The sequence below is a fragment of the Trachurus trachurus genome (genome assembly GCF_905171665.1).
Source record: "Trachurus trachurus genome assembly, chromosome: 5".
Classification (NCBI taxonomy): Eukaryota; Metazoa; Chordata; class Actinopteri; order Carangiformes; family Carangidae; genus Trachurus; species Trachurus trachurus.
Window position 1 is genome coordinate 34,301,618 of NC_139896.1, and position 27,753 is coordinate 34,329,370.

The 27,753-nt window shown below is 40.5% G+C and overlaps 2 protein-coding genes across 2 annotated transcripts; one reads left to right on the top strand and one right to left on the bottom strand.

Annotated features, from left to right (window-relative positions):
• Positions 1-416: 416 nt before the first annotated feature.
• On the bottom strand, positions 417-18,965 carry rtf2 (replication termination factor 2). Its single transcript, XM_083971737.1, has 9 exons — positions 18,807-18,965; positions 18,190-18,284; positions 16,996-17,089; positions 16,720-16,859; positions 16,402-16,480; positions 4,241-4,351; positions 4,110-4,164; positions 3,545-3,616; positions 417-1,480 (listed from the first exon to the last, which is right to left on the bottom strand). The coding sequence occupies exons 1-9, from the start codon at positions 18,873-18,875 to the stop codon at positions 1,284-1,286; spliced, it is 912 nt and encodes a 303-aa protein (XP_083827863.1). The 5' UTR covers positions 18,876-18,965; the 3' UTR covers positions 417-1,283.
• On the top strand, positions 7,858-15,497 carry gcnt7 (glucosaminyl (N-acetyl) transferase family member 7). Its single transcript, XM_083971133.1, has 5 exons — positions 7,858-8,195; positions 9,944-10,202; positions 11,718-12,459; positions 14,194-14,289; positions 14,654-15,497. The coding sequence occupies exons 2-5, from the start codon at positions 9,993-9,995 to the stop codon at positions 14,899-14,901; spliced, it is 1,296 nt and encodes a 431-aa protein (XP_083827259.1). The 5' UTR covers positions 7,858-8,195; positions 9,944-9,992; the 3' UTR covers positions 14,902-15,497.
• Positions 18,966-27,753: the final 8,788 nt, after the last annotated feature.

Genomic DNA, 27,753 nt, shown 5'->3' on the forward strand with positions numbered 1-27,753 from the left:
AGACATTAAATGTCTCCTAATGAGACCACCTGAGACCATATGTGCTAGATTAACTAAGCAGACGCTGCCAGCTGGGTGTCTCCGGACCAACACACTGAACACTGAACCTCACAACAGATTTCACTTTCACACCTCTTAACATGTAAATACACAACAGCTGCTGTATGAAGAACTTTTTATAGCTTGTTTATGCTGCAAATTTTCCTGTGAAGTGCACAACAGGGAGTTGTTGCTGCTGTCACCACAGGTAATTATTGCTCTTCTTTGCACTTCATGCATTGTGCGACCAGGCTTTATGTCACGGGCCAAACAAAACAGAGGCACCTTGATTTGCATTGCAGTAATACAGTCAGCACGCTAACGCACACTAACACAAAGTGACAAAATCCGTTTTAAGAAAACTCAGCTTAATGTGACTGAATAGAACTTTATTTTGACATTTTCTCATTACATGTAAAAAACTGTTTGCAGTTGCAGTTTCAAACAAGATGAAGCACAACACTTCTAATCTCCTTTAAAAACTCAAACTGTCTGAAAAAGAACTGAATTTCACCACAAAGTAGAAGCCAATATAACATCATTTGTTATTTGTCACATCAAAGGCAAAAGACCCATAGAAACCCGACAGCTGGAAGAGCTTTGTCTGGGAAAATATTGAAGCTTGAGATATTGAAGTTTTTTTTTTTTTTTTTTACCATTCTACTATAAATAACCAAAACAGTGAAACAAAAGTGACTTGAGAGTTCTCCGCTAAAGTTGTTTAATATATTCTACAAAGAGGAAAATGAATGCCAAGCTCATTCTTGTGGAACATATGAAAAACTCATGTGTTATTATTCATACTGAATAATAATTATGATACCAATTCAAACTTATATTTAACTCACCTCACTTTTCTGACTGTTACAACCATTCAGAGATCACTGACCACCAGGGAGCAGCAGAGTGACAGAGATGACAAAGTCTACCTCGCATCAATTCTCAAAGCACCTATGACAGAGTGCAGTGATGCCAGAGAATACATGGGGGAGGAATTAGGTTACAAAACAAGGCATCTGAACAGCTTAGGGAGCTATTAGCAAAATGTTCACAACATGTAAACACTGAGCTACTGGGGACCAAAGAGACAAATTGGGAATGAATCCACATATTGGTGACATTATTAAAGGTCATGTGGGTAGAGTTGGGTATGCAGAACTAGATTTACCAGTATTTGGTCTTTAATGGGTCACACTTTCTGGAACAATCTAAAAGCGGTGGTCCTGGCTCTGGGTGGTCGTTACTTAGAAGTGATATGGGGTGTGGGTGACCCAGTTGGATGTCTGATCTTTGGTGCGCTTGGCGGAGCTGTGGCTGGTGAACAGGGATTTGAAGGCCTCTGATCTCCCTGCCATGTCCTGGACGGACCTCTTGGTGGCAGCGGTCGTTGAAGACTTTGTAATTTTAGAGGAGCTGGAGGATCCAGAGGGTCCGGCCACATCTGGGTGGTAAAATGAAACAGAAAACAGGGAAAAGTAAATAAGGAAAAAGTAAAACAAGGCAGAGAATTAGAAGATAGTTGTTTGTCTGGATTTTGTAAAATCATTAACCATTTCCACCTTCCCTTTCAAACATTAATGATTGTATACTTGATTCCTTTTACTGAGTCAGTCAAAAAAAAAAAAAAAAGGATTTTTGTTATCATCACTTAGTTAGGATTATGATTTTACATGTCAAAATCTATAATTTTCTAAATGAATGTTGTATGTGCTGTGTAGTCTTCTCCAGGAAGGGAGGGGCTCTATACGAGCTGAGAGGGAGGTGTGAATGAGCTGTGAGCTGGAGCTACTGGGTCAGTCAATCCTTCTTTTTCTGTATCAGCCTGAGATACAGCTCAGCTCGGGGCACGATTCACACACCACTAGTTCACACACACACACACACCCTTATTATTTGAGTGAAGGGGAGTATAGCGACTATCCTGCCCTCTGTAGTCACTCTGCAGGGGAGTGGGAGACTGTTTTTGACGCGCTCAATAAATGACTGTCCATGCACTGGTCCATGTTGGGCGAGGTTCCCATTTAATAAGCAAAAAATGGTTACAACAAAATATGACTTGATTAATGCAAAATGAACTAATAAAGTGATGTGGCTGGAAACAAAGGAGTGAGATGAGGTGAGAGCCTGGCGAGCGGTAAAAACCGCATGATCCTCCTTCCCACGTGTCACCTGATTACCTGCACCCGTGATAATAAAGAAAACACTATACTGCCCCCCGTGGAGACCTGACGCAAACCCAAGAGACCCATGGTTTTCAGTTGTTGTCATAGTTGCGGTAAACGCATGGATCTATTAACGCTGGCTTTTAACACGGATGTCAATTTGTGTGATATCCACTGTTAAAAGCTGGTGTGATGATCCATGCGTTTTACAGATTTTCATTGAAAAAAAAAAGATAAAAATAAATCCATGCATTTACCGCGACTACCGAAACCATGGAAACGTAAACGTAAAATTCCACCAGAAGAGTAAAACCGTCAAAACAGGCTACGTTTTTGACGTTCGGAAAAAGGTGGATAGGGAGGAATAAAAGATGTGAGAGCAAACACTGTTTGACCAATCGTTTTGCAGCACAGAGGTAAATGTGATGCACTTGTGGTCAGACACACTTGCATCTTTGCACATTGTGTGTGTGATGGGTTTTTTTTAAAATTATTTATCATAGTGTGGTTATTGCCAAGGAGTAGATGTGAGGGGGGAGGGGGAGGGGGGGGCTTTGTACTTAAATGCAAGAGGTAAGATACGGTAGTGACATTAGAGTTTTGGGGTGACCAAAGGTGAAAGCACTACACAGAGACAAGTGAACAACTAAAGCTATTGTTATAGATAACACAGAGTCTCTCAGACTCTCTGTTATCTTTGTTTTTTGTTTTTGTCACTGTACTAACCGTAGCCTGCATCACTTCCTCCTTTGCTCAACAACATGCCTGCCTTCCTTGTTTATGAAGCAGCCTGCATCAGCTCCTCTTGACTGCACCTGTCCATACTCCATGTTGTTAACTGATTTCTTGACTATACACACACAACATCTATTGCACATCTGCCCATCCTAGTTGAGGGTTCCCTCCCCCTGTCACTCATCCTGAGGTTTCCCCGTTTTCTTTTCCTGCTAAGGGTTTACATTTTTTTCTAGGAACTTTTTCTCAGTCGATACGAGGGTTTAAGTTTATTATAATTGATGCTGCTGATGTTAAATTTATAATAAATAGTAATAAATGTTAAATAATAATAACTGTAATACATTCCACCAGGAGAAGATGAAAGTCAAAGAACACTCGAGCCTGAGCTCAGTCCTGAATCCAATTGAAAATCTGAGGGCTGTTCACAGGAGATGCCAAATCTGGCAACATCGGAAAATTTAAAAAATGCATATAACCAGTAATCTTTCACAATGACATGCTTTCTGACGGTAGGGAGGATTCAGGTACAAATACCATTTTCAACACCAAATTTAGAGTTGATATGTAATCTTTGTATATGTATATTAAAGCAAAGCATCAGCTACCTGACGAAGTGCTCGGGCTGTCCCCACTGGAGCTCCCCACCGCTCCGTCCACTTGAGGAGACTGTGTGTCTTCTGCCGGAACAAACCAGAGTCAGACAATATGATTAAGTCAGACAATAATTAGATTTGAAATCATCAACCTAGTCTGTCTAATGGACAGTAAAAAATGATGTGCAACTCTTTTCACTGCAGTCTCAGTTTTGATTTGAATGACAAAAGTGTTCACAAAGGCTTCCTCTTCAATTCCAACCTGAGCTTTGTGCTGTCCTGGAAAATTATACACCGGTGTCACTTATTTTGAGTATTTCTGGACTATCCTCTCCTAACTAAATACATTACAAGATGAAATGTGTTTGGATCTATGTTGCTTTCCACAACTTGTATACATCATGAGCATCAGGGTATATGTATTTTGCATGGAAGTTAAAAGTTTGAATAACCCAGAACACTCTACTGCAGGATGGTCAATATTATTCAAATAAAGAAAAAAAAAAGTCTCCGGTGTTTTGTTAGCTGCTAGATTTTGTTTATGTAAATGCTTAACAAGGACTGAGTGACGTCTTACCTTTAGATTCTGACGGCGTGGACACAGTTTCAGCTGCTTTGCTCTTCTTAGATTTCTAAAAAAGGAGGGGTAATGTATTAATTACACAATGAAATCACTGCTCCTGACAAAGGTCAAGATTTTTAAGTCACCTTAGTTTTGGCTTTGGCCCGTCTCTCTTCCATCTTCTCCCTCAGCTTCTCCACCTCTTCCTTGGCACCATTGAGCACAATGATGTCTTCACTTTTAAACGGGTCTCCACACTAAAACACAAACATGACATTTGTCTTTAAAACTTCAAATGTAATGTGAAGACATATAAGACAACACTAAGTCCAAGTACAATAGCTTAAAGGTATAATGTGTAGGAATTCCCCCCATCTAGCGGTGCGGTTGCATATCTGAACGTATTCTTGATGTTGCATTCACGTGAAATCGGGCAGACGTCAGACAGACAACAGACGCTGCATGTAACAGGATAAACAAGCGTCTATGTAAACAAGTGGTCCACCAGCACGAGGCAAAACAATACAGGTGTGACAATATGTTGTCATGGTGATGTCGTATTGTTTACCTGTCCCACGTTTTACCGTCTTTCTCTCGTGGAGTAAAATGACATCGGGTTGGTTTGCCGACGGCCGTCTGCCTGACTGCACCTGAATGCAACATCAGTGCCTCCGTCCTTCCTCACACTACACAGTGGTGACAGTTTTAACAGGCCGAGCCCACAGCTCCGCTGAGTTTCTATGGTTACCTACGGTCACGCTGACACTCAACGTAAAAAATGGCGATGCAACATGGCCGCCTCGGTTCGGTGCGTCGCCCACTTATGTATTTGTAACGACTTGTAACAACTCATTCTAAGGTACCAGAAAGCTTTCATTTGTATGCGGGTGTGATTCCACTTCAGTGAAATACGTATTTATGAAAGACATATTTGATTTTTGCCAATAAAAAGACAAATAAGTTACATACTGGGGCTATAAAACTAACTGATGACACAACCATATTGTGTTTTTATAGGCTTTTCTAAATCAATGAATGTGAGAAAAGTCTTTGCTACAGTCTTTGTGAGGGTCTAAGGGCAGAGGATGTTGTTGTGATGACATGTAAAGCCCTTTGAGATAAACTGTTTGTGAAAACGGGTGATACACATAAAATTGCCTTGCCTGCCTTGCCTATATTAGAATTGTCTTAAGTAATAACAGTGGCAACAGCAGTGGAACAAAGCTGAATGCATCAATTGCATATGTTTGTTATGCTGTGAATGTCATTGATGTTGGAAAACATCAAAGGTTTTGATTTCAACTCCGTCCACACACTACAACCCCACCCAGCTCTATTGTTCTGCTAAATAAGACAGCTCACCAGTCGGGTGAATGAGGTCAGGATTATGTATTTGTGTGAGTGACATAAACATCTGCTAACAACTGAAACACAGGTCTCATAAGAAAAAAAGCCCAGTGCAACCTTTCACATAGTGTGAGATTGAGCTAAATATGATAAGCTACACATTTACAGTGTGAGAGAGTTAAGCATTTTATTTGTCAAGAGGATTTTTGAACAGTAACAGTATTTAAACATACTGTAGCTAAATGTTTCAAAAACGTATATATTTGCGTGTAAAGCTATTATATAGATGTGTTCCACTGGGAAGAAAGGTGTTTTCTTTAAAAACAAATTATCTTACCATTACATATGATTAGGCTAAACGCCCAAATACTGCACTTTAAAAAAAGATCAGGTGCACAACAGGCGAGGAGATGTAATGCTACTTTCACTTGCAAAACAATGATTTGTTTATCCAGCTTGATGGAAATCTTAATTTTTTTGTGAGGTCTCTGTGACAGGGACAGGTGGACTGGAAAAGCAAATGGTATAATGGTTCAAGCTATTTCTAATCATGACTGTAGGTTTTTCTCCAGGAAAAAACAGATAAAACATACTCCGTGTTGACAAGTTGTATAAAATGACACAATTGTGAAAGGCCAGCAACCAAATCATCTCCCTGTAACACCACGTCCCATTTTATCTACAAATCAAAACTAATTTTATTTGTACAGCACTTTTCAAACGAGGTTAGCAACACAAAGTGCTTTACATACAGAGACATAAGAGACACCCCCACACACACACAAATCAATGTCATCATGAAAGTACTGTGGGATGCCACAGTACTTTACTGTGGGATGCCACAGTACTTTCATGACAGAGAGCTGTAATAAGAAAATAAAAAAATAAATCTCTGCAACTGGAGCTGAGTGTGCGGCGTTCTTCTTTTCTTTTCTCAACCTTATCCATCGCCAGCACCTCTACAGTTGTGCGTTGTTGTTCCTCATCCTAAGGAAGCTGTAATAAACCAGAGCTAACTGACATAAAGCTAAGGAATAAAAGCTATAATAAACCTGACAATAAATGAGAGAATAAATAAATAAATGCAGCTACAAGTAAAAACAAAGTAAAATTGCATAAAATAAAATTCAGCTTAAAGCTATACGAAAAAGATTTTCAAAGTTTGTATGTATGTCTTACTTGTAACATTTGGTCTCCTCTGAGGAAAATCATGCTCAAATAGAAGTGATGCAATGGAAACAGTCAAGTCAGTGAGTCAGTTAGAAAGACAGTAAGACAGTGACATAATGCGTGGGCTTGTAACAGCTCTGCACGAGAAGTGGTAAATTATTATTTTTGTGAACAATGCTCTTTAACCCTGATGGGAACATAATCAGAGACAAGCTGGAAACCCTTTAATGACCGATGACATCAATGAATCAATACATGTTGCGTTTACTGCACCACGCAGTCTCACTGTAATGTATGAGCAATGAATAAATGATGTAAGTCTGTTTTCATATCCACTCTTTTAATCCACATCTAAAAATCCACCTGCTTTGTATCTTTCACAGATGTAGATTGAGTTGACTGCTGCTGATAAGGCGGCAATAACACGAAAGCCTTGTCCAATTTTACTGACTAAAATGTAGTAGGGTATTTTACTTCCTGATACATTATCTATTTATATAGAGTTTGTTAATTGTTAACAGAAATAGCACAATGAAATCAGGTGCAGTCTCCGAAAAAACAATCATCAAACAGTGACATTTCTCTCATCCCCCCCAAAAAATTGTGTATTAATCAAAAATGACACCAACATGCGGCATGACTGCTTCATAAAAAAGGGGAAAACACACACACACATACAAACACAACTATCAAACCGCTGCAGGGGATCTATTGTGTGGTTGTAATGCAGGCTCAGTGGGTGTGAACCCAGGCCATGTGCTCTGTTCAACACAAGAGGGATAATCTCAGAAGCTGACCAGGCAGCAAATCAACTCTGTGGGTGAAGTCCCTCACTCTGCTGCTGCCATTACCCCAACGACACGGACCGCCGGGCGAGCTGGGAACCTTATCGTCAAGTCAGTCAGTCGGCAAGTCAACCAGAACACTGATTTGACATGTGCGCATGCGACTGTAGAGATGAACTCCGACGCAACGCATTTTCGAGAAAAAAAGGGACCTGAGTAAAAAAAAAAAAAAAAAAGGAGAAATCATGTAAAGCAAAAATAGAGAAGAAACAACATATCTGTGAGTAGGAAACTGCATGGGGGAGGAGTGTGGAAAAAAACCTTAGGGAGAGAGAGAAAGTGTGTGCGTGTGGGGGGAGAGGTATGACTGTGTTCCTATGTGTCAGGTGTGTGCATTTACATCTGGTAACCAAGCAGGGAGGGCCCTAATCTCATGAGGCTGCTGTGGGGAGGCGACTTGATGAGCTCCGAACACAACTAGAGAGAGGAAGAAAAAAAAAAAACACTCTCTGTCTTGCTCCGACACGATCTGAAGCACAGAGAGGCAGCTTCCTGAGTGGCTCGCTGCCAGAGAACAACCAAACAACACTGAGGTTTCACAGGAGCAGATAGGCGAACCTTCCCCGACGCCGTTCCCGTTACCTGATGATGTCGCTGATGGGAATAACTGGGATTTTCTCCGGATGGATTCAAGTAACGCATTCGGAGTAGCTGTTTCAGTAACAACGATCACAACAGGCGCTGGTGTCTAATGTTTCACCTCCTCATCATAAGGACTACAAACTGAACTACCTCCAAGGTGAGTTGTTTATCTTGTCTTTATTAACATACTGCAGCAGCATGTGTTTACATATTTTGGATTGATAAAAGCATGATGTAGACAGACGTAAACGTGAAATAATAGATATAGATATAATAGCAAAACGAATGTGAAACGATTGTTATGTCAAATTACAATCAAAAGGTTTTTGGCTGAGCAATAAAACAAAACTAAAATGCATCTCTCACCCCAATTAGCAGCAGAAGCTAGCCAGTCATTTGCACTCAGAGTGCTAGAATGGTCTGTCTGGTTTTTCTGTCAATATCAGTGAAGCGCTGGATGAGATAAGTGGGCTGGGGGTGGGGGTGGGGGTGGGGGCATCTTTGGTGCTGTTCTCAAGACTTACATGGGGTTTAACCACAGAGAATCATCTGGGACTAGGACTAATACTCAGATATGTCCAAGCCATCTCTGCTTTTAAGGAGACCACTGGGGTTTTAGATACATTTTTGTGCCCACGCACAATGCTTCCCATCTTTATTTCGTGTGTGTGCATGTGAACTCGGAAGCTCACAGCCCAAAGTGAAAGCAACATCTGAGCTGTTGTATCACATGTTTGTTTCACTCAGGCAGACATGCTTTTATGCAGTAAACGTGCATGCTCATCGATCAGAAATCAGTTCTGGATATCTCTTAAAAATGCTGTTTGTTTACTTATTGCTGTCTGTTGTAACTAATGTGTCTATGACAGATGAAGACTATGCAGGCCGAACTTGTTCAATGAGCCTCTATGCCCTTTTGTAAAAGGCCAGTGTCAGGTAAAGTCAAAATAGCATCAAACAAAGACTTTACTTTAAAATCTTACATAACATGTTTTTTATTGCTCAATCAAGACATAAACCATGCAGCAAAATCTAATTTTAGTTTCAATTCATGGCCCTATGAAGAATTTAAGACTTTAAAACAACAACTACTACTATGACAACAGTACTTGACTTAGTCAGCTGTCTGTATACCTGCTCCTATGTCTGTCAAACAGTACAGATTCTTTGAATCAATTTCGCTCTGCATTACAGCTGAGGTGGGAAGCAGGGAAGGTTATAATGTTTTATACCATGGTCTGAGTGAATACTCGATTCTGATTGGCTGCGGGGTGTCCATAAAAAAGTGATAATGGACACCCATAAAGATGTTCCGGTCAAATTGCCTGATTACGGTTCTAAATATTACTGCGCTGGCTCAAACGCTTGTTGGTAACCGTGGCAACGGATACAGTCTATAAACACACAAGCGGTAAGAAGTGCAGTGGCCTTCTGAAATAATACTATATTAAATAGTCCGCTCAGCCGCTTATTGTGAAAAATGTATGATTTTAACGGTAAATACTATATATTTAAGTATTAGTAATTGATCTTATATATATTTATTTCGTAAGTGACCATGGTATAAGCGGGATAATGCCCTTTGAGCTGTCCAATTATCAGTAATTAATGGATTCATTTCTGATAATGGACACCTCGTCGGGCATTATCCTTCACATATATTTCGGGAACGCTACAATTAAATGCAGTTTAGATACAAGTAACAGACAACATGTTGCCAATTATGTGTCACATTTAAGGTATCAATTATCACCAGACTAAAACTGGTACACTAATCTACATTTCTTGAGCTAAAAACTGGCTCTATCAATTTGTGCTAACCTACATATTTAACCCTATTTAATAACTCTCATGGGGTCCAGGACCCTTCTTATCTCATATCTCATCTGGATGTCTTTCTTGCAGGAGTTTTACCGGTGGTGGTTCTGACTGGATAAGGTGAAGTGAGGTTATTATGTGGCAGCTTGAAGGGACAAAATGCAGCTTCATAATGTGCCTGGGCTTGAGCATTATTATTTGTTCATTCATTTACTTGAGAGCACGGACAACAACAACAGAACTCCTACAACCACAGCCTTCAAACTGGAAACCCTTTGCCACTGAATGTAAACCTTTTCTGCCCGGCACTGAGAAGGGAGTAGAATGGTTCCACCGCGACTGGGAGGTATGTTTGATTTGATTTTCTATGTTCTTTATTACTGCTTTTTTTTAAAGTGTATGTTACACACCTGTTGTGATGCTTCTGCTATAACAAAACCTCAGAGACACGCAACCGCTTTGCAATGTTGTCAGCGCCGCCACTGAGGTACTTTCCACTGCTACAGTAGGGACGTCTCCAGTACCACGTTTTACCACAATGACACACACGTGCTTTTAACAAGACTACCAGTCACACACTAGGTTTGATATAAATAAGGTTGTTTAGTGATAGTGACATGTGGGTGATATATAAATAAAAATGTACTTATTTACATGCTGAAAACAAATGAGCAAAATTAAGAAATGACAATAACTAATAAGGTAAACTGAACTGAATCACCCAGTGTCTGTGACGAGGCCTGCACCATATGAGGAGAATCTGGGATGTGCAATAGCACTGTTCAATATTGCGATATAGATTCTGTGATAGTTTTTCTGAGTGAAGTAACAGTTCCTGTTCAGCAAGCTTGTTGCACAGGTATATGACAATTGCCTTTTATGGCAAAGGTTATGATCACACCAACACTAAAAACAAAGTCACTATTTCCCAAAACCTCCAAAAGTGGTTTCCACCACCACCCCTGCTGTCTGCTCTGTGTGTGTGTGTGTGTGTGTGTGTGTGTGTGTGTGTGTGTGTGTGTGTGTGTGTGTGTGCGTGCGTGCGTGTGTGAGAGTGAGAGAGAGAGGTTGCAGCCTTTCACTGAGTTTCAGTCACTTTTTACTGTGCACATGTTCATATTTCCATGACAATGAAAGTGCGGTAATGTATGTTAACAACATCTGTGACCAGGCAAGGGTATGTTGACTATTACCACTAATACCAGTATTCTAATAACATCAAGTTAAAGGGACATTGTGTAACTTCTCCTGTTTTCTATTCACGAAAATCGATTATTTGGTTCAAAAGTCTGTTTTTCATTAATCAGTAATCCCCCCCATCAACAAAGTGAAGTGTTCCTTTCAGCTCTGAATTAGCCGTTCATATCATTCATATCTCCATGGAGCGGGTAAGCTCGGTGCTGCTGCCATGTGGTGTCGCCATGTTTTTACGTTCAGTGGCAGCGTGACGGTAGGAAACCACGGAAACTCTGTGTTTCGTCTGTGAAAAGTCACCGCGGTAACGGTGAAAGAATGGAGCGTTACACTGATGCTGCATTCACGGGCAGACGGCCGTCTGTAACAAACCAGCCGGTAAAACGTGGGTCAGGTAAACAATACGACATCGCCATGACAACATATTGTCACGTGTATTGTTTTGCCTCGTGCTGACGGACCACTTGTTTACATAGAGGCTTGTTTATGCCGTTACGTGCAGCGGCTGTCGTCCATCTGCTGTCTGCCCAATTTCACGTGAATGCAGCATGAAAAACTGAGTTGCTTGCTATACAACTGCAACGCTAGATGGGAGTAATTCCTACACAATGTACCTTTAATGTTATATACTAATGGTAAAGTTGATGCATCTCTTCTCTGTCTGCAGGTAGAAAACTATATTCTCAATCGTCCTATACAGTGTTCTGATTTGACTCGAGACCTACACTTCATCACAACACCTCTGAGCCGTGAGGAGGAAGCCTACCCTTTAGCATTCATCATAGTTGTTCACAAAGAGCTGGAGCTTTTTGTGCGCCTGCTGCGGGCCATTTACATGCCGCAAAATGTCTACTGCATTCATGTGGACGCTAAGGCTCCACTGGAGTACCAGAGAGCCGTACAGAAACTCGTCGGCTGCTTTGAAAATACCTTCCTCTCCAGCCGCAGCGAGAAAGTGACCTACGCTGGCTTTTCCCGCCTGCAAGCAGATCTGAACTGCATGGGGGATCTCGCAAAGTCCAAGACAGGCTGGAAGAAGGTGGTGAATCTGTGTGGACAGGATTTCCCCATCATGAGCAACCTGGAACTAGTGCGGTACATGCAGAGCAAAGAGTGGAGGGACAGAAACATGACGCCTGGGGTCAAGCAGCCGGTGTCTATGAAGCACAGGACAGAACTCCAGCACCTGGAGATCACGGGGTCACATGTAGCTCCAAAAAGGAGAAGGCCCAAGAAAGATCCTCCGCCACACAATCTGGAAGTGTACTTTGGAACAGCTTACTATGCTCTCACAAGGGGCTTCGTCGACTTTGTTCTGACCAGCCCAATAGCTCACGACCTCCTAGAGTGGTCCAAGGATACATTCAGTCCAGACGAGCACTACTGGGTGACACTCAACCATGTCAAAGGTAAATTGCCTGTTCTGAATGGGTCTGCAGACACGCAGCAACTTCTTTTGACTACAACTGACATTACCTTTTCTCTAGGTTTTGCAGGACACATTTTCACGAAGAACTATCAATCATTAACTAGTGCCATTATGATATTTTAAGATAAAGAAATACGCTCTATGCAACAAGGTCGAAGGGCGAACTTTATCATTTTAACTATTTGTATGCTGGCTTAGTGGCTGTGCCTTTAAACAGATCAGTATTTCACAGCTGCGTGAGTTGTACAATCCTGATTAACTCCAATTCAAGGGGTACAATTCAAATTGCAGTGTTTCAATAAAAGAGATCCAAGAAGTTGGATTTAGTGTAAAAACAGTGAAGTCTCAAGTCTTGGATGTGCTATCACAGTAAGAGCATTTTTATTCACTAAGCTTTAATGTGCATTTTTCAATTGAAAAATCTTCATAAAAATAGAATTGGTAAGTAATTCAAAATGTAAAAAAGGACAATTTTGCTTAAAGGCTTTTACATTTAGAATTATAAAAGTGGTAAATTTGGGATAATTTGGGAACATGGCCTCTGTAGCTCTGACACATTAGGACATCTAACAGCAATCAACAACAGTGAAAATAATGCTGCGTGTACTAAATTCAATGGAAAATGATGTTTTTTTTTATGTAACACAACGAATGACTGTGTGCTTCAAGGCAGCTGTTCCTCATTCTCTACAGTCCCACCATTTGTATTGTCACCACACGCCCTTGTTTGTTGTCATCTCTCATACTAGAGTCATTCTTGAGTCAAGTATCAAAAAGGTCAGATTTAGTAAAACACAACTCAACATTTCCTGCTGATAGCAAAGGAGAGGTGCCGTATGTTACTTCTGAGGAAATATGGCCTTGAACAGGAAACCGACAGTGTTGATATTGAGATTGCTGGTCTAAAGACAGATACAGTACATGTTGTAGAATTTGTTTGCTTTGACTTGCTGTCTAATACTGGCGTTATTTAGAAAAGCTAATTTAAAGGGGAACTATGCAAGTCCTGTCACTTTTCCTCTGTTTTGCTAACCCTATTCATGGCCATGTGCATTTGTTTACAACAAAGCCAACGAGAAAGCAATCGATAGAGCGGTACATAACATTATGTATCATATACAATGTTACAAGTATATTTGTGTATTCTTATCTGTCATAAACAAGAGATTACGGATTACTGAGCATGTTTGTGTCGTGGCGCGCAGAGATGAGAGCTGGGACACTGGGGCGGCGGCACTGAAGGCAGAGCGATTCCATTCTCCCTCACAAAAATGTACATGTCATTTATTAAACCATCACAGTTACTCCAAATGTGGTTTAAATTAAGGTAAAAATGTAGCATAGTTAAGCTAAAAAACCTGCATACTGAAATTCCTCTTTAAGCGGCTGTGCACTGCAGGTGGTGGCAAGGTTAAGCAGGCACGCAATCGTGGTGTAAAAGTTGCACAAAGATTGACTTACAGGATGTGGTTTCAAACCGTCTGTTTCAGTATTACAGGAAAGAATGTTTCACAGGAAAAGGAGGAGCTGACCTGCTTGGGAAATTTATATCTAGAAAACCTCTCCACTGAGGAAGCACAGCAACTTCCCTTGACTTTTCAATGAGAAGCATCCGGGCACATCTCCCACACAGTGGATGTGATGCTCGCAGAGAAAATCCTTTAGAATTCAATTACATACTAATTATTCATTCTATCTGGTTATGTGTTTGCAGGAGCTCCAGGCAGTCACATAGATGGAGGTTGGGCGGGAGCCATTCGAGCGATCAAGTGGAGGGATCAAGAAGGAAAGACGCACAATGGCTGCAAAGGTACGGAATAGCTGAGCATGTGTGGGAGGTACTATGTTACTAATCAATACCTGCACTGCAGAGCTTATCTGTGGTCAGGTATACTTCCTGATGCTATCAAAATCTCATCTAGAACCTGATACACTATAATAATTCATGCTTCATCTCAATACTAATACTAGTATTAATTAATGTCATATTAATCACATCAATATACCTCATACTGTGAAATGACGTTTTTAGGATTTATCTGTTTAGTCTGTGTTTAACCTTTCACTGGTACAACTGTAAAAAAAAATAATAATAATAAAAAAGATAATTATTTTTATGTAACAATACAATGCACACTATCTGCTTGAATAAAATTGTTGATGTCATTTTCCAGGGCATTATGTGCGAGACATCTGTGTCTATGGAATAGAAGACCTGGCTTGGATCATTAACAAGAAAGGCATGTTTGCCAATAAGTTTGAGAAAAACACCTTTCCGGAGGCACTGGACTGTCTGGAGCAGTGGCACAGAAACAAAATGCTGAGTCAGGCATCTTTTCCTATAGGACCATCATGGCTACTAACTACACACAGCAACCCAAGCAATAGCAGTAGCCACATAACCAACAGTACTGAAGCATGAAATCACTGTTGATCACAAAAGTTGGACTTTGTGTAGTTTATATTATTTGCACAGTGACTCTGAATGTCAAAGAGTTGAGCAGGAAAAACTGAATTCAGAACAAAGGGATGATACACTGTACACTTCCAGTGTCAATAGCATGAGTAGCTACTTTTCAAAGATGTGTTTGTCTATTCTTTTATTTTGTTTTTATAATCAAGAGACACTGTATTATGCCAGTGTACTGGCAGAGGATTAACACAATATATCTTTACATTAAAGCAACACTGTTAAAGCAGAAGCACGAAGGCTTAAAAACACACTAGTACATAATACACCATAGACTGTTTTTGAGACAAGACTACATCAAGTATTGACTGAATTACTGAATAATATATTGAATGTTTTTATTTTATTTAATAGTTGATATAGTTTTATTTAATTATGTTGAGTGTTGTCCAGAAACATAAATACTATTATTGTCGGTACAGTTATTACATGAAGGAATGGTTGGTGAAGGTAAACCAAGAAGGGCAATTACAAGATGAAGTATAATTCCCTTCTTCTCTATTTAAAAAACAAAGCTGATGTTTTATCAGATTTATCTGAATTTTCACTGTAACTTATGTCAGACTGAATGTGGATATCAGAATTCTAAATAAACTGTGATTTTGTTTCTATGAAGTGAAAAATGACATTACTATTCTACAGTCACTGAAGGGTTTTTCAATCTGTTTCCAGCCACACACGCCATCTTCCTGTGGTTTCAGAAACTGTTCTATTTAGGGTCAAATGACTAACACGTGCTGAGTTACCGTTTCCTCCAAAGACAGGAAATCATCAGTATCATATCAGGCCCAGTTCTGGACCGCTTTTATTGAGGGGCATTACGAAATTCTGAATAGTCAAAAAACTAGTTATAGAGGTACTCTATGAGTGTTATTTCCTGTAAGTTATAAAATGCACAATTTTGTATTGTCTAAAACTAAAGCCCTGGAGTATACTAATACATAAACCCATAACGTACATAAATTCATTCATAATGGACTGACATATCAATAAATGAGCAATCTAACTTGATCCAGTATATTACTCTAGTTTCTGCGTGCCTGATGAGATATTTATTGAATTTTGATTATTTGAATGTGGCATGTTTCTGACTGGTCAAATTGACATGAAAATAAAAAAAATTAAAAAAACAACAGCTATTTATATGTGAATCAAACCATCATAGCCACTGCATAACAGTGAGGAGTAAGCAATTAAAAGCAGTTGCATGGGAGGGTATATTAAAAATCTATCAGGAAAATATAAAAAGAGTCAGAGCTGGGACACTGTCACACTACTAAACCGTCAACAAAATCTGCCCCAATTTAAAAATAAGTATTGTGAAGTGAAACTGGTCTTTAAAAGTGTAGACTTTAAGGGAGATGCTACTTCCAAAGTCGATACAAGCTGCATGAACATAAAAGGTATGAGAAGAGGAAGTGACAGAGAAAGACGGGATGAAATCCTGCTCACCTTGTGGCAGATTTCTGTCTTGACCTCCTTCAGGGCCCGGTCAGAGAAGACGCAACCACAGGTATGCAGGTAACAAAACCTGAGAAGGAAAATAGCAGGAAACATAAGTTATTTATTTGTTTAACTTTTTTCTGTAGCTGTTCCCTGTACACAATACATTCTTGTGCATTTTTGCAGTGTTTTTAATGATATATAGCTTAACAACTGTAGAAAATATAAATGGAGGAATAAAGACAGCTCATGTCAGACACATATTTCTAGAGAACACAATGATTCAGAACGTGCCTGATCAACAGTGATCTAATTGTTATTGTTTACCTGTGCTTGCCATTCATCTCCAACCCAACAACAGGACAGATGAACATGCCACAGTGGATGTCCTCGTAACGGTCTCCTTTAGCATTTCTTCTTTCTCCCTCCCACTCAGGATTGTCGGTCAGGTTCAGCTCCTTAATGTCCTAAAAATGGAGAAAGGGAATCGACATGCACAGAATCACAAAGTCACACATGCAGTCAAAGAGAAATGTAGATATGCACACATACAAACAGACCTAGACAGAGGAAACGTAGAAGACTACAGTTATTTTACCATACCTTTATCCCACGAATGTGTGTAACAGCCTCAGCATTGGGTCTCTCAGCAGACTTATCCAGAAGATACTCAATGATGGCATCTTTGTTATAGAGCCTGAAACATAACATACAGTATACATTGTGTGCAATTTAAGCAGGGATTTCACTTTAAATAGCTTCAATAACACACCATACTTAAAACACAATGTTTGGGTAGGCCTCCTGAGGGAAAAAACTATTCATCTACAAATGACACCATTTGGAGCACAGGAAGTGGAATGACAACCTTGTTAGATTGTGGGTTAACACAGAATTAAGACATGTTTGTGGCTGAGTTACATATATTAATGCATGTGTGACTGCATCAAATCATCTAGTTTACCCACTTGCAACAAGGCAGCTGACAACATAAAATCTGAGGCCTGTATAATTCATTTTCACTCCTACTACGATGGCCCACTTATTACCAGGACATGGTAAGTTATGTTAAACTCCTAACCTGCTCCCAAGCAGGTTAAAGCAGAAGTAAGCGGAATGTTTGTGTTAATATAAGTCTTAAATAGTTGTATCTTCCGACAGCAATCACATAGAGTGTTTGGTCTGAAACACGGGTCTGTCAGTCACTCTGCTCTGCTGTAAGCCGAGGAGAAAACTTTTCTTGTATCCTACAACCTTTATCCAACGAGGAGAGAGAACGGCATGAAGGGCTGTGTGTGAATGTGGTGACGTAGGGACGAGGACCAATTGACGAGGGCGGGGACTGCTAACTCCATCGGCTGACAAGAAGTTAGCCAAAACGACCGGATCGCTTACTTCTGCTTTAACTTCAGAGGATCAGACAAAGAGCTTTCAACTGCCAAACTAGAAACTGAGGTATCATTCCTACAGGACCCCACCAGAAACAATAGACTTCACAATTATCATATTATTTTAATAGTGAGCAGCACAGTTGTATAAATAAGTGGACATGTTTTTGCTGTTTCATACCTCACATGTAAAACAGAGCTGCACAGGGAGTTTAGCACACTAAATAAATACATCAGACCTATTTTCGCTACATTTTAATTGATCAAAGATTTGTAATCCCACAGTGATGATTCCATTACTTGTCTTCAGCGATTTAATTGCTTTTTTCAGTCAAACTGACTCATCAGAGTAAAAAAAAAAAGAGTCTGTAACTACTTTCCCAATAGTAGATGTTAAGTTAGTTCTCACCTTCCCAGGTCACAAGCAACGATGGGGCGTCTGAGTTTCTCCTGGCTCAAGGCACAGTACTTCCACTTAGCAGCCAGCTCTGCATTTTTATCGACCTGGACAAACAATTAACGACACAATCATATAACTTATCCAGACACTGTATATGATTTCGTGTACGACCTCTTGTTATTCCAGACAGAAGCGATTGGCAACGTAGCCTATCCATTATGGCATATTGTACGTAATTTACATCAAGAAACGTCGCAACGGATAAAAGACAGAATAAATGACCGAATAAAAGTGCGTTAATTTGCCTTGTTCCTCCTCCCAAGTGATGTCTAACGTTACTACTTTGTCAGGGCTAGCGTTAGCTAACTAGCTAGCAACGTTCATGCACCAAACATTATCATCAAGAAAGCCTTGAAAGACTTTGATTCATACACTGAACAGGTAACGTTTGTGACAAACGTGTCTACCTAAAAGAAATACTATTTTAGCAATGTAACCACCTACAAGATAGACGGGTAGCCACAATAATGTAGTGTTAGCATGTTAGCTGGCTAATAGTGAGCAACCTACAGATACATTTCCGTCACGTCGCCAAGGGAACTGTAAAATAAATTTGCATTACGCACCTTTTCGACTTTTTTAGGACCTTTCACCAACTCGTGTCTTTTCGGAATCGTTCCTCCATCACATCCCATCTTGACTGCTGACTTGAGAAGTTTATTCCCCCAGTTAGCTTGCTGTGAGTGTGGACCAAGCTACTCAGGTTGTAAACAAACAACGAGAGAGCCGCAAACATCGCGGGATGTGCGGTTAATAAGATGTCGCCCTCTAGTGGCTGAATGACCAACACATGAAAATCTGTATTTTAAAGCTCTGGCCACAGTGTGGAGGTCTCAGTCCAAATATAGCTTTACTAGTTTCTGATGGGAGCTGCCAGTGAAGTATGAAGCAGTGGAAAAGGTGAGTGTAATATCACAAACATCGAGCAGATAATCAACTTTTGATTATTAGGCTACTACTTTGTCAGTATAATCGTATTGTTTCACTCTGCAAACACAGGATAGCATAGTAAGCACATATTCATATTATCAGCTAAAAGTAAAAGGAGGATATAACAAAGTGTGATGAATAAGTAGACAGGTTGTAGTAGGCTACAGTAAGCAAATGTACCTACTCAAGATTAGATAATTAGCCTACATTACAAAAAATACACTATTTTAATTGTGTATGCATATGCAGGCATAAAACCCCAGATTACTTCATTCTTTAACTGCCCATCCATCTATGTAACATTTTCAGTCAGCCATTAAACCCAGAACTAGTAAAGTGACATTAGTCTGGCTTTCAGGCCTGCTGTCAGAGTGGTCTAAAGATGAAAGTTTCCTTGGAAGATAGTTCAATGAGTGCTAATGAGATCTGTTTCCTGTGCCTTGCAGGCTGCAGATTAGTTTACTATCGATGGTGCTGTCCAAGAGCGACCATTAGTTGGGGAATACCCCAGTGGAGACATCTCTGGCGGCATGACTGATAATCTGTGTGGAAAATAAGACTGAATAAAAACACAGTGCTGGACTTCATTTTGGTTGAGAACATGGATTTTGACCTCTTTATGCTCACCACACACTGGCAGCTGCTATTGTGGTTCCCAAAATGAGGTGAAATGAACAGATATAAACATAAAAACATTTCTCCATTTTTCCTGTTGGTTCGATTGGTTCTTCCTGTAATTTATAAATTGCGTTACGTGTCTTATTGAATTTCCCCCCTTTCTCACACAGAGCTAAATGTTTAGTATGGATTTTCATTAGAGGCAATGGAGTTAAAGCTCTGTTAGCAAACTATCTTTGAGACAGTGGAGCACCCCAAGCTGATAGTGCAAACCAACACCTCAGGAACACGCAATGCACAATGGGCAGTGGACAAAAGGGAATAAGACAATGGACAATGGTCTACTCTTCCTGTCTAGCATGTTTGGTTAGTCATTTTCTGAGCTTTGTTGTAGTTTTTTTGTATTTATGCCAGCTTGTATCCAATGCAAAACATTCAGCATATATCTTCTCAGTGTTAAGTAACTCACAAACTGACATAATGTTTTATTTCACCCTTGTGCAATACATTTCAACTATATCAGCCATAAAAATGAATTTAATTAAGTTTTGTAAATTGGAAATACAATGAACAACCACATAGCTGTATGGCTGGAAGCTGGAGAGTTGTTTGCTTTTTGTTATTTACCATATTTTTACGTAACAGAGAAAGATGTGTGTTGTTGTCACAGGTACCCTCACATGACAAGAAACTGAAAATGGATAGTGGAAGTGTGATTATAAACAGTTAGGATGAGTGTGCATTGAAGACTACATGGAAACTTTTAAATGAATATGATCCTGTGATTTTTTAAATAAGCAGGATCATGAAAATATATTTAGGTCTACTGGCAGTGACACATACTGGCTTCAGATTGCGCGTCAATTGTGAAACGGCACGGGTGACTTTGCCTCCATCTTCAGGTGTTTGTAGTCATATCAGATAAAAACAAAAGTGCAATGAACAACCAAACTGCTGTCTTATTTTAAAAATCGCAAGGATCATATTCATTTAAAAGTAGATCCTTATACTGGTCAGATATGCTCTGCTCTTTTACTTTAGATCTGAAAAGTTTGCACAGCTGAAAATGTGGCTTCCTCCTCCCCAGCCCTAACCGTAACCCCCTCCCTGACTGATCCTCCTACCACACATATCTTTCTGGCCTGCTGTGGTGCTACCCAGCACGGCTGACCCAAAGAAAACCCCAACCACCGAGCACCCATCCAATCTAATGTTTATACTTCCATGATGAGTCCAACCTGCCCAATCAGACTTCCACTGACTGGCCTTGAACTGAAACTGTATACATCTCAACCATCCCAGCCATCCGAAGCAGCCAGTGGAGACCGAGGCTGCATTAATTGCACCAACCAGCCCTGGTAGTGCACCGAGTCCAATGCATTTAGCGTTTCTAATTGGGGAGGAATTGCTGTGTTTACATTGGCGCTAGTTGATAGAGCCGGACCCTTAGCCCTCCAGCCAACCAAGCACAAGCTCTGTGAAGGAGAAAATCCAAACTGCCTGGTCCCTAAAATCTCTCTGGACAGAGCTGGAAGGAAATTATTTGGAGCAGAGCAGAGGAGTATTTACTCATATTTATCAAGGGCAGGAGGAGGTGGGGAGGCACTGGGGATAATATTCTTGTGCACTGAAAAGAAAGAAAAAAAATAGTATCTTGGCCATAGTTGCACTGTTGATTAATCTGTTTCTGTGGTTATGATTGAATTAAATGACTAATTGTTCATTTTTTAAACATGAGATAATAGAGGAAAACAAATGTGCACAAATTCCCAAAAGGCTTTATCGAATTATAATTATTCATTATAATTTACAAATCACTTTTGTGATTGATAAAATAAAATAAAAAAATAAACTATTGAGTTACTTATCAAACATATCTCATTTTTTATCATAAATGTATTGATCACTTATCTCAGTATTTTGGCCTCTATTGCCCCCTCCTAAATGCTTCAGTGACATGAATTTATTTCAGCGTATCATTACTAAAATTCTCAAGCACATAGGCCTATAAAAATCCTATGATCCATAAAGACAAATAATATAAAGTCAGTTGTAAAGACCTTTCATAATTTCCTGTAAAAACCAGTGTATGAAGTGACAACATATAGGCTACCAAGAGCGTCAGGAATGTCATCGTAAATCCTACCATCACCACAGCAGAGCCTGCTATATAACTAAATATTTCATTTGAGATTTATAGTTGAATAGGACATACCACTGTACTCAGTCAACTCTAACACCATGTATCAGGCCATATGCAAGTTCATGTACCTAACATATAATGAGAAATCCAAAACCCTGGAAAAAGCGCACCACATCCAACATGAAGACGGCAACGGATTACCACACACACCAGTCAACCACAATTATTTTCTCATTCCTTTTTCTGTTTATGTTGAATCTCAAATAGCTAAAATTATGTCAGTTGGAAACGTTGCCCATAACTAATTTTTCTATCCTCTTGGAGTGTGATTAGCCTGCTTGAGCTTTTGCCACATATTTACACAGGTTTTTGATAGCTTGTACTGTAAAATACCCCATGTAGTCTGGCAAAATTTCATAAACAGGGAATTTGAGCAGAACTTTTGTTTTTACTGTGATTGCTTATATGATCAGAGCAAAATCTCTAATTTAAAGGATTAGGATTTATTATTTTAGGTGATTCCATTTGGATTTGGAAACGCTGTGGATGAGTCAGCAGCAAGAAAATCAGGTTTTGTCGGTATCTCTCGGCTTCCAGGGTATGACTGATGAAGAAAAACATGCCTAATGTTGCCATGATTCCTCCAGCAGATGACTGTGTGGAGCATTTTTTTCTTGTTGCACCAGCCGGCTGTGTGACAGTTTTAATCCGTCGGCTGTGCTGAAGTGTACAGCTCAACATTTTATTTACCGCAAACTTCACTAAGCACTGGGACCTTTTTGTGATCTCAGCCAAGCTCAGTCGAGTCGCAGACCCACAGACACACAGTCCACCTGGACACATTTTCACCATCAGCCAGTTTATGATTATCTTTTCCACTGTGGCAAACCAGACTGAACACCCGCAGACACAAACCCACAAACAGATAAATGGATACATACACGCACACACGGCTCAGATACATATGTATACATTTGCTGTCTGTATAAACAGACAACCCTAGGGCGCACATACATAGGCCTACATACACACACACACACACACACACACATACACATATGATCTTCAGTCCCTCCTTGATGGCTGTGACCAAGAGAGGAAAGTCTCCATACATCAGTGGAGGCTATATGAATGGAACAATTGGTTGCGCGCTGGCAGCACAGACTCAGTCACAACTCATTATTTTGACGGGATACCCAAAAAGTTCTGACAGCATCCTGGCTGTGATCGGTGTTGCCCCGGGTGATGGGGACATACCTGTGGCTCCCTTGTGTACTCTGTGGGCACGTGGTGAAGACTGAGCACACGTAGCAGCTGAGGCCTGGCAGCAACAGTAGCTACGGGTCTGGGTGTCCCCGCCAGCCGCCTCCTCACCATACACGTCTTCAGCAATAATAAAACTCACTCTCACTTCTCTTTTTCTTTTCTCTTTTGCTCTTTTATATTACTCTCACTTTTCACCGCCTCGTGCCCTCTCCCCCCTCTCTGCTGCCCACACACACTCACACTACACACAGACATGAGGGGGAACAGTGGGTGATTCTGTGCCATGGTGAGCTCAGTGCTAACTTTGAATGCTAACCAAAAGTCCATTTGGAAAACTGTAGACTTTGTTACATCTGGAGGCAAGCCAGTTCCCATGCTTTTGGCCTTAATGCTATGCTAAGCTATACCCGTCTGCTGGATTCAGCTATACGCACTTACTAGAATGGTATCAATAATCTTATCTTACACTCAACAAGAAAACAAATTCACATAGATTTCAAAAACTAAAACAACCTGTCATCATTTTTTTTTTTTTTGGTTTTTGTCTGAGCACAGATGTTTTTTTACTCTGATGTGTCAATATTTGGCCCTTTCATGTGTCCAGTGTAGGACTACAATGAAAATGAGCCCCTCAGTCTGCAGCATTTACATTCATTCCCCACCTAGATGTCTCTCTGAGGGGTCTTTGCAAGAACACATGTTTTTAATAAGGGTCTTTGCGTCTGGCCTTGCATAAATGTTTAGCAGCGTTCCTTCTGGGAACTGGGGCCTGTCTTTACAGTGGAGGCTAATCAGCTGTAAATTCTCTTTTAAAAAGGAAAAGGAAGGCATGGAAGGAGTTAATCTCCAAGGCCCATTGCACTCTTATGTCTCACCCTGTATTCTCTCTCTCTGTCTCTCATTCACACATGCACCTACAGTACATACACACTCCTCCTTTGCGGAAAGTAAAAGGAGGGGATGATGACAAAAAGAAAAAAGAGAGAGAAGAAAAGCTTGGGGCTTTGACAAATGATCTAATAAACGGGTTGGGAGATTACAGGCTAGGTGCCCGCTGGGAGAGGAAGTGGGGCAGTAAATATTTTTTAAAAGCTGTCAATAAATTTGCAGTGTTGAGTTGAGAGAAGTATCTATGGCTGTAGCTAAGGAGATTGGGCTCCTGTGCTGGGTGGGTGCTTGTCTTTGGGAGCTATTGGTTAGCAGCCTGTCTTGTCAGTCATTTAAGTATCAAAATAATTTGTATATAATAAATAGGAATTTGCTAAATCTACACCAGCACCAAAATCATCTTGTTTGGCATAGTCATGATAAATATAAAACAGGTGTTATGGTGAAATACATAGTGTAGTATGAGCAAAAAAATAAATGAAAATAAAAACAATAAAATCATTTGGAGTCTGAGAAAATTAATAGTGAGCCAAAACTCTATATGAAAGGTAATATAAGGCTGGAAAAGAGATCATAGAAAATATATATGGTGTAAGTTTATGTAATGGTAAGAGAGAAATAATTGTGTAAAGGATAAGGAACAGGAACACGAACTGATAATTCTCTTTCATGACAAAACTATTCTGTGTATTTGGTTTTCTGGCTGGTTAAGGAGTGATGATAGGGAGACTATTAGCACTGTGCCTCGGCGGTTGGCAGGGAGCCTGTCAGAGCCCAATAAAGTTCACCAACACCAACAGTCTTTCTTTCCCACACCTTTCAACCACGCTTGTTACTCAGCAGCCCAATTAAAGCTGATTTAAGGGTTCACCTGTGTGCCTATTGGCAAACACTGCCCCCAGGGCGGTGCTTCCATTTGATTGATGGGTTGATGAGATAATGACAGACAGCCACAGGTCTCGCCTGCACTCACCTGCTCTCGGTGCTCCTGCACTGATTGGCTCATTTTTGGGATGAGGCAGGTGCCCAAGAAAACAGTGAAAGAAAAGGCCGGCCTGACTGTGAAGTGTAGAAACAGCGAAGGACACAGTTTTTATGAAAATATAACCTTCAAATTTGTAAATGATAATATGTAATGGTGACATTGTTACCTTGTGACTCATATTATTTATGATTATTGGTGTATTACCCCTGACTGTCAAGTGGTTCTTACAATTAAAGCAGAAGTAAGCGGAATGTTTGTGTTAATATAAGTCTTAAATAGTTCTTCCGACAGCAATCACTTACATAGAGTGTTTGGTCTGAAACACGGGTCTGTCAGTCACTCTGCTCTGCTGTAAGATGAGGAGAAAACTTTCCTTGTATCCTACAAGTTTTATCCAATGAGGAGAGAGAACGGCATAAAGGGGCGGTCCTCTCTGTGTGTGCAGCCAAGGGATGTGAATGTGGTGAAGTAGGGACGAGGGCGAGGGCTGCTAACTCCATCGGCTGACAAGAAGTTAGCCAAAACCACCAGATCGCTTACTTCTGCTTTAAGTTGATGATCAGAAAATATGAACAGTTTCCTTAAAAGGATGAGGTTTACTAACACATCTAAAGTAAACTAAAACCCCAGTGTTTTTTCAACCTCCTCCCAATATTGTGCCAAATTCTCATTCCTGGTAACACTGTAAAACCTGAGCTGAGACTCATGCACCGGCACGAAGGGACAGGTGCATTGGTGAAGACCATGCGTGGTGGAGAAACATGAACAAAGGCTCCTGCACACTGTCTTCACTTGCAAACAAGAAGATCTCAGGGACCGAAATGTTGTTTAATAAACCTATGCAAGTGAAGACAGTGTGCGGGAGCCTTTGTTCAACACTGTAAATGCCTGAAAGTGTGCATAAGATCACACTCAGTGACAGACACGCCAGATAAGTGAGAAGAGTCAGGATATTGATACTTTGTTTAACACCTTCCTCCTCACCCTTGGATCAGTTACACTTGGATTTCTGTTTGGTAAGCAGAGAGAACATCCTTGAGCCGCTCCCGTTCTCCACTCCCCAGGTGGTTTCCCATCCTGTGGATAATGTTTCACTCATCCCTTGACTGTGCTGCTGCCGCTGCTGCTGTCAAGGTGCAGTGGCATGAGGTTCAAGACCTCTGAGCCAGTTTAACACAACTGATAACAAGCTCATCCTCTGTCTTCGGTATACTTTGGTGTCATTAGAAATCATACATGCCAAGAAACAGCCGTGTTTTACAGTAAATGATTATTTTTTGCTATGAGCGTAAACTGTTAAATGTGCCATAATTTCATTTTAATCTGTTAAAATCTGTTCCAGGATTGTTGAGATCATCTGCAAGTCATTTTTTGGTATATTTGAAATATTGACAGACTAATTAGAAAGTTTTTCTCCAAAACAGATGAAGCATTTTGAAATAATACACTTCTGAACATTTTAAATGCATTCAACATTATAGTTCTGAAAGATCAGTTATAAATCTGTCCTGTACTTTGCCAGAATTTAAGAGGCTAGTACTGGCACCCCGTCCCTGCCAGTCCCACTTGATCTAATGCACTGTTCAAGTAGCCGTCGTACCTGGTTGCCCCTTCAGACGGCGTTGGCCAATAAATGCCACTCTTAATCACTCTTCAATCCCTCCCACACTTTTGGGTTTAAGTTTGCCAAAACTGTGCCAGAGAACCAAGGTTCAAACCCATGCTCACATTTATTCAGCTGCCCTTGAAGCAGAAGCAGGAGCTACCAAACACACATCACTCCCAATTATCATCACAGCCCTCAGAGCGGCCCGAGAACAAGCAAGCCTGACTCCGGGTCTCCAGTTTCACCCTACAACACTCTTCAAAACCCCTCCGGCCTCAGCAGTATTCCCTCGGATTCCCGTTCAGTTTACATACAGTATCTTCTCCTTCTGCAAGAGATGCCTGTGCTCTCACCATAACAATAATTGAAAATCAGAGAGCAGAAAAAAAATCACTGCAGGATGATATCATGTTCTTTTTTTTTAAAGTCATTATCTTTTTTTTGATGGGCAATTGACTTCGGGAACAGGAGTTTTGCGGCGAGGGGAGGGAGGTGGTGGAGTTCGTCTGTGCTTGCCAGTAAGAGCTGCAGGGCCTCCTGCCCTGTTCTGCTGTGATGCCTGCGTGCTGAGTTTGGCTTGGCTGGAGCCTCTGCACTTGATGGTTTATTCATATTCAGCGGTGCAGGACGCTGTGCCATGAGGTTCCTCTCGCACTCAATACGTCTGCAAGAAAGTGACAGAAAGGAAGTCTGAACCCCAGTTTTTGCTGCATGGGCCTTTGAAATGTTTCGCTTTCACCTCGAGATTGAAACAACAATCATTTTCGAAGTCAGCAAACACACACAGATTCTCACTGTATTTCTCTCCAGAAATGCATGATGCAGATGTTTTCTTTCTATTTTTTCAACTATCAAATAAGGGGTTTTAGTGTAATTATTTTTCTTGTATTTAACTCTAGTCATGCAAAGTTTAAAAGTTCTCTATTCTACTCTGTATTCTTTTTTTTAAAGTATTTTTTTGCCTTTATTTGACAGCACATAGTGAGATAGACAGGAAAGGGGGAGGCAGAGAGAGGGGGAATGACGTGCAGGAAAGGTCTGCCCGACGCGGGATTCGAACCGGGGACGCCTGCGTTG